This window comes from Heliangelus exortis, chromosome 1, assembly GCF_036169615.1.
Source record: "Heliangelus exortis chromosome 1, bHelExo1.hap1, whole genome shotgun sequence".
Lineage (NCBI taxonomy): Eukaryota > Metazoa > Chordata > Aves > Apodiformes > Trochilidae > Heliangelus > Heliangelus exortis.
The window spans coordinates 145,980,376-145,988,070 of NC_092422.1; the positions used below are offsets into that span (position 1 = coordinate 145,980,376).

Consider the following 7,695-nt stretch of genomic DNA (forward strand, 5'->3'; position numbering starts at 1 on the left):
CCTGCGCTCTGCATCGCAGCTGCGCGGAAGAGAAATCCCGTCCGGCAGGCCCGAGGGTTGCAGGCTGCAGCTTGTTAGCTTCCAGCATGGGAACTGGAGGTCAAGGGCCAACAAGGAAAAGCAGCTATGGAAGCTGTTCCTTCCCTATTCCATAGTCTATTACATGGGGCAGAAAAATAAGAACACAGAGATGTCACAAATTGCTCCAAAACAGCCACCTCCTGGGGTTGCGGCACAGCCGAGAAGCTGGAGAGCTCTAGGCATGACTGGACTGTAACACAGGCAGCTGGGAGAAGGTGTTGGCTTCACCAGGAACATGCAGCAGGCTGGCACCTGTTATCCCCTCTAGATTGAAGACATTTCCCTCAGGGCCCAGCTCCTGTCCTTATCTACCCAGTGTGCAGGTGGCACTGCTCTTCTTTCACGGGAGCTTCTGCTCTGCTGGAAAGGGAGAAAGTCAAGGCTGAGACGTGTCAGATCTTTGCTCTTGCAGAAGATGTTTTATCGAGAGCTACCTGTTAACTTCTGCTTGCTTTTCCTCCTTCCTGCAGATTGAAGTTTAATTTATTTAAGGATACTGTTGGCTGTACAACCACATATGATTTCAGGTGACAAATTCCAGCCTGTCAGGTAATTTTACCCTCTTCAACAGCGTGATGCCTCGTGGCATGTAGCCACCAGAAGTATGTTGATTAGTTATGTTGACACCAAGTCTTTCCAGCCAGAAGTCAGAGCTGACATCCAACTTTAAAACTCCACAGATCTGGGTGTTATTATCCTTGGGGAAAAACGCTCTGGGGCCCACTTTAAAGTTCCTCATTAACTTTGAAAGAACTGCTTTCCTGTTTGCTTAGATTTGGAAGCAAACAAGCCGGGTTTGGTCCAAAGAGACTAAACCACATTATCCTAGTGATACTTTCTGGAGCAACAAAGGATGTTCTTTGCTTTCCTCAGCCTGCAGAAAGGCCTAGAAGGTGAACAGACACAGAAATAAGGGTGCATACGAGGAACTAGTAGAGGAGGTGCAGGGGCTGATATGAAGCACCCCAGTAAGGTTAAAGGAACTGCCAAAGGGCTTGAAACAAAAGTAACACCTCAGAAATCTACCTCTTTTAAAAGTCACGTTGTGGCACAGCCAGCTTTTTCACACTTGTAATAGTTTCCATGACAGCTCCAACACAGAGCTGTGTGTTGGACTGGCTCACACACACTGTAGCAGGCACAGAGGTTTTAGGAAGACGTGCTGCATGCACATTTTCAAACAATAGTGCTTCCATTTCTTTCTCTCTATCTCTCTCTCTTTTTTTTTTTTTTCCTTACACATCTTTTTTTAATGCTGGGAGTAAGAAGAAACTGAAGAAGAGAATTGGTCTTTGAACTGTTCCATGTTTATCACTTTTGTCTGCAGATAGTTGATCATATTACAAGAAATCCCCCTCCCACATTCCATTACCCCATTTCCAGAATGTTCACCACTTCCTGTCTGGATCTCATGTATCTGGGTGACCTTCCCTCCTATGCAGACAAGAGGGAAGGAACACAACAGAGGCACTAACTGAGAACAGCACCAGGAATTTTAACCAGGGAGCAGTGAAGGAATTCCAAATTCCTGCCAGTGCTGACATCTAAGCAGCTGCCAAGCCCCTCGTCCTGAGTCTAACCAAAGCTTGGCATTAGTCCTCCTCCTTACCTCTTTTTTTCCAAAGGGAATACACTTCCCATCTTCTTAGGGAAGGGACAGAAAAGGGCAGTGGTGGGAGCCCCCTAGCAACATATTTAGAGTGGTTTAGCAAGAGTCTGGAACAACACTCCCACCTGCTGGGCCTCCTTTTTGTTGCAGTGGGGAATTTACTAGAACTCTGATAGAAAAAAAAAAATTCCCTTCAAACCCAGCACCACAGCCTCTGGCTCAGATTTTAACTTCATGTTGAGGCTAACATCTGGGTCACAGCTCCTTCTGGCTACAACAGGAGCCACCATCACCCTGCAGCTGTGCCCTCTTAGCCTGGCCAAACCTTGGGTATAAGCATCCAAAGGACAACTTTTTCCACGTTAAGAGCTTTTCCTTGGAGAGCTCATGAGCAGGGAAAAAGGAGGAGACACTTCCCATCCAACCTGCACTCTCTGAAGACCTAAGCATGTCAGAGAGAAGATTAAATACAGGTGTCAACATGAATCTGAGAGGCCATTCACACAACTGAGTCATCCTGAAGAGGGGGATGTTTGGATCAGAAGAGTGACAGGGTTTGCCTTCATGAATTGTAGCCTGTCATGATGATCACTATTATAAAGGCAAAGAGAAGCAGCGTCTGCAACAATTATTTAATCAAATTATATATACAAAGTTTTTGCAATGACTGAAAAACCTGACAGAAGCTGTAATAAGAACAGAAACTGCAGGGCTACTCTGGTTTAATGTTCTTTGAAAGCCCCCTTCCCTTCTGAGGCTTTATTACTGCCAGACCAAAACATTTCTCCATTCAGATACTGTACTTTAAAGCTCCCTGCCAGATAACACAGGCATCAGGAGCCTGACATCTTGAGGAAGGGGAACAAGTTTTCAGTTTGGCTTAGTCCACCCTTCTACAATAAGAACGTGAGACATGTTGGCTGCAGATGATAAGGGCAGCACATCTTAGAGCCAAAAGAACCTTCATGGCTCTATCCAGCCAGTAACAAGTTCATCACAGATGTGGAGTTTCTCTGCAAGTGTGACATGAAAACACTTTCTGACAGAGATGCATCTCCCCTGTCTCATCTCAAACACGAGTAAGAAATGGCCAGTCCTGTGTGCTGAGCACTCAGCTGCAGATCTGAAGCTAAGAGAATCCCCGTCACATTTTTTACGGTCTCCCAAAGTATTCTCGTTCAAATTTACGGAAATCTTCCTCAGTGAACACAGTGCCCTCTGGCTTCTTCTTTGCCACCTTCTTTGGAGGCTGATCTTTGGACTTCCTGCCTCTGTTCTGAGCAAGAACCTTAACAATTAAAAAATTAAAAAATTAGACAATTAAAAAACAATTAAAAAAAAATTAAACAATTAAAAAAATTAAAAAGGACAATTAAAAAAAAAAAAAAAAAAAGAAAAAAAAAAGGAAAAAAACCACAACAATCATTGTTATCCAGACCAAACCACAAAACAGTGATTTTCAATCTCACCTGCAGCATCCTTGCTATTTTGTTAGCATCCTGCTGTACCTTGGAATGCCTCCAAAGGTAAGGGAGAAACAATCACTGATGTTAAAGCAGGTCCTTGGGACAACAGCAAATACCAACTTACTTTACAGATTCGGATAGAGAAACTACTACCAGGCAACTGTCACAGAGAGAGAAACACTGGTTTCAACTCAGACCTTTCTGAAACTGTGACATTCTTTTATTTTGTCTCTTCATGAGACAGCCTGGAAACCCAACAAGTTGGTGGAATTCACTTAGCATTTTCAAATACACCATCACATCCTTCCACAACCTCCAGCCTTAGAACACTGGCCTAAACCATTTGGTTTGTTTGTGTAAGTTAACAGCCTGTATCTCATTAAAAACCCCAAAGATTCTAGCACTGTCAGCTATTCTCCTCTTGAAATCCTGGCATGGGGATTTTGGGGAAGACCACTGGTTAAATTCTCAGTTTATCAGAAACATTTGAGATGCTATGAAATTCCTATTACATGAGCCAGTAGCACATCTGGTTACTTGCTAAACTGTCTCCAGTTACAGAGAAGACCTGTTTGATTGGCAGCAATGAGAAGGCCTCAACCAGAGCTTCTTGTCAGCTGGAGCTATGAAATATTTTCGGTAATTAAGAAAAGCCACAGTTGTTGGTAGCTTTTAACAAGTATCAGATAACATCACAGGGAACAACAAACCAACAAGGGTTTAAAGCTCAGTAAGCTGTTTTGCAAGTGCACACTGAAATTTCCCAAGGCCACTTGCAGACAGAAACTCGAGCTCTTTGTGCAGGGTCTAAACTTGAAGATCTGAGTATGATTCCCACCCACTCATGTTCCTCAGTGGAAGCAGACCCACAGACAAAAAAAGTGCTAGTCTTACTTGTTCTGTGATGGCTTTGTTTGCAACAATTCGTCCCTTCAACATGTACTTCAGGTTTTTTTTCAAGTGATTCACAGGCTTCTTCTTGTGGTACTCCTCTAGGTCAGAGTGGGACAAAAGACATCAACTTCTTGTCCAAACAACACACAAGGAGGGACACAGGTTGATCAGCAAGGCCCCGGGAGAAAGAAACGGGGCTGTAGCTCAAGCAGAGGGGTGCTTCCACAGATCAGGCTATGTTTACACGGGAGACACCAGAAGGGCACCAAGAGGATGGGAAGGGATGGTTACAGGAGACAGGGGAGGAAAGTGGCAACACAGCAAGGGGACCGGGTGCGAGGGCTGTGGAGGGCGGCAAAGCTGCTTCCCCCTCCCCGCGGAGCCGGGCCGAAACTCACCTATCGCCGACTTCACGACTCTGCCCTTGACCGTGGCCTTGTTCCTGCCGGACTCCGCCGCCGCCCTCCTCCGCCTCGCAGCTCCCACCGCCTTAAGGCCCTCCGGCCCCCGCTGGAGACCCGGCAGGGCCTTTCCCTGGCCTGCAGCAGGAAGAGGGATAGGGTCACTCAAGCCGTACGCCGGGAATAAACCTCTCCCCGCCCCCAAGCCCCCTGGTTCCCGCAGGCCCACCCGGCGCCTCCAGCAGCTCCAATCCCCGCCGTAGGAGGGAAGCCGACATGTCCAAGCACCCCTCGCCGGTACCCAACTTCCGTTTCGCCGCCACACTTCCGCCCGGGCGCGGCGCCGCTTCCGTCTCCGTGTTGCCAGACTTCCGGCGCCGTGCGCTGCGTATGGCGCATGCGCAGAGGGATGGGCGGCAGGGGTGGGGCGGGAAGGGCCGCGGCGCCATATTGAGTGTGGGTTACCTGAGGGTCATGCTGAGCTTTGCCCGTGCCAAGCGAGCTTCCTGGTGGCTTTTCCCTGTCGCTCCCCTGTCCTGCCTCTGAAGTGTGTGGTCCGGCAGGGGCTCTGCAGGCTCGCTGGGTTACACCGGCGCGGAGTTGCTGCAGGGAGGCCGGGCTCTGAGGGCCTCCTGCCATCACCCTGCCATCACGGGAGTAATAGTACTATTAACAGGCCGAGAGGCAAGAGGAGGGCGAACAGTGCTGTCGTGTTTTGTGCTGGCGGGGCCCCAAAGCCCAAATGTAGCTCTATGCCAGATTCCTCAGGCACAGAGATTCATTCTGCCATAAATGGTATCTATTGTTAACTGTTCTTTTTGAAGCTGTCTTCTCCCATTTTCACCCCTCTAGAGGCTCGATTCTAATACCTGCTAAATTTAGCTATCATCTGAATAAAGCTTATTCAATTACAGCCAGCGTGGGCAGTAACAAGCTGACAATGATGAAGAGGGAGAGAGGTTTATTCTGCCTCACACTTCTGCAGGGAGAAAGATACAAGTGTATCTTACTGTTTCTCATAGTAATGATCTCTAGCAGGGACTGGTAACACTTAAACCTTGGTTCATTAAAAGACATTAATATATTCTCTGGAAATTGTTCTTCAGCTTGTGCAGATGTCACCTCAATGCCTGTTTTTATTGTTCGTTCTCTTCCAAAGCTATTCCTGGATGGATCCCAGCATCCAGCAGATACTGGGTGTGATGGTGCTAATGCATTTTTCTGAACAGGACCTACGTGGTGCTCATTCCTGTCTTCGGGTCTGGGGGATGTGAACCTTTTACTGCCTGCTCAGCATGTTGCTTCCAGCTTTTAATTTTCCTTTCGCAGTAATCTGAGCCATTTTTTGACTGATACGGACTGACAGTCACTGGGTGTGCAATGCAGAGCACTTCTCTGTTTTCTTGTTTTCTCTTCCTAGCTAGTGAAAGGCAGAGCTTGCTCAGCCTCTAGTTCCCTGCCAGGTTTGCGCCTCCAGTTGTGTCAAAGCTAAAAAAGTTACAATGAGGTTATTGTAGTGCTGCAAAGGAGAAGCTGAACAAGCAATGAGTTAATAGCCTGCTGGTGAAATTGAAGAGAGCACTAGAGAGCATTCTAGGCAGCAGAACATTTGTTACTGCTTGTATACTCGGATTATCTTTATCTTGATCAGAGTGAGATAGATGATAGCTGCCAGTGACCTTACCAAGGGGAAAGCATTCCTCAAAATACCTCATCAGTCAAACTCTCTTTTTAGCCCCTAAAATACAATTTACAGGTTCTTTGAAAGCTGTTACGGTTGCATAGTATATTCGAGATAGCTTATTCTACTGGCAAAATGCTTCCTTTGCATAATTTAACTTTATTTGGATCACCTAATGCTTTGTTGCAATGGTTGGTGTCAGAACAGCGTAACCTTATCAATGTCTTACGAGGGCACCGGATGCAAAAACATATTTTTATTACCAGCAACGCAAAATACGTTTAACAAATTAGCAGGGTGCAAGCAGCACTGATGTATTATTCTTCTGATGAAAAAAACACGCCCTTCCCTACCTCAAAAGCAAACCATTTCCAAACTATCCTGTTTCTGTTTAAGTTGTGCCAATTAATAAAGCTCTTACTTATGCAGGGGTCTCAGATAATCTGACTCCCTCCTCATTAAACACCTTCAGTAGCAAGAAACAGCCATAGAGGCAACGCCTCCTTTGACCAGCAAGGTTGAGTGCAGACTCAATATGACTTTAGCTAGCAATTACCTGCAGAATAAAATTTAACAAGCACCCAGGGGTCACTTTGCTGAAGAGGGAAGGCAAGGCACTGTCTTTTAACTGCATGCACAGTCTCAGTGTGTGGCCGGGCTCTTGGAGCTGTTTAGTGCACCAAGAAGTTAAATGGATGATGAGTGCTTCGTGGGGTGACGTGTTGCCCAGGTTTGGATCTGGTGCCAAAGATCATGATGCAACACGGGCCATGGATTTTTTTTGACACTCTTCAAAATCGTGTGCCTATTGTTGATACGTTATATTTCTTCTGCTGCTTTTAATAGAGTCTGGCAGCTTTTCTTGGGGCATGATCATTAGTGTTTCTCCCAACGGTGTCCTGGCTTCAGCTGTGCTTGGTCTTGGCAGACAGGGTGATAATAGCACCTGTCATGTCTCTCTCTGGGTGACTCGGGTACAACTAATGCCTTTCACACTCCTGCAGACACAGATGCAGAGCCTTTCCTTGCTCTTTGACTGTAACAGAGAGTTATTCTTATATCTTTTTGCTGCAGTGCTAAGTAAGATCAGTTTATTGAGTTGCATTAGGAATGTATGATCATCTCTTAGTATGAACTGGATTTTATTATTATATGTTCCTTTAAACCCGTGTATCTGTAGAATGTAGGTGTCTGGATCACATAATCTTTCTTACATGTCTAAACCATAAAATCTCTGTTAACCTTTAATGAATCTGCTTTATGCTGACCACAGCATGTAAAATGCCATATTTTTTTCTTTGCTGAAGCTTCTATGACTTTTATCGCTCTCGCAGTGAGCATTTTTTAGTATCTTTTAAACTATCACTTTCTTTTACCTGATTCACTGTTGAAGGCAGCTGAACAGATCCCACAGGTAGCTTTTTCCAGACTAGTATATGCTATAAAAATTTAATGCTAGGGGACTTTGTGTCTATGTTAGTAAAAAAAAAAAAAAAAAAAAAAAAGAGGAATTTCATTGCACTGTTCTAATGCCTCTCCTCAAAATTTCATCCAAGAAAACTT

At 45.6% G+C, this 7,695-nt stretch overlaps 1 protein-coding gene across 2 annotated transcripts; it reads right to left on the reverse strand.

The window, feature by feature from the left end:
- Positions 1-2,308: 2,308 nt before the first annotated feature.
- Positions 2,309-4,825, reverse strand: RPS19BP1 (ribosomal protein S19 binding protein 1). 2 transcript variants are annotated; one of them, XM_071731233.1, is made up of 4 exons: positions 4,681-4,825; positions 4,449-4,589; positions 4,051-4,148; positions 2,309-2,978 (listed from the first exon to the last, which is right to left on the reverse strand). In XM_071731233.1, the coding sequence occupies exons 1-4, from the start codon at positions 4,727-4,729 to the stop codon at positions 2,844-2,846; spliced, it is 423 nt and encodes a 140-aa protein (XP_071587334.1). In that variant the 5' UTR covers positions 4,730-4,825; the 3' UTR covers positions 2,309-2,843. The 2 variants fall into 2 exon arrangements, with proteins under 2 accessions (XP_071587334.1, XP_071587342.1); XM_071731241.1 differs by lacking the exon at positions 2,309-2,978 and adding an exon at positions 3,074-3,316.
- Between the last annotated feature and the right edge of the window lie 2,870 nt (positions 4,826-7,695).

Coding starts and splice junctions, on each gene's coding strand:
- RPS19BP1 (XM_071731233.1), bottom strand. CDS start 4,729: ATGTCGGCTTCCCTCCTACGGCGGGGATTGGAGCTGCTGGAGGCGCCG. Junction 4,149..4,448: donor AGTCGTGAAGTCGGCGATAG/GTGAGTTTCGGC, acceptor ACTCTGACCTAG/AGGAGTACCACAAGAAGAAG. Junction 2,979..4,050: donor ACAAAGCCATCACAGAACAA/GTAAGACTAGCA, acceptor TTAATTGTTAAG/GTTCTTGCTCAGAACAGAGG.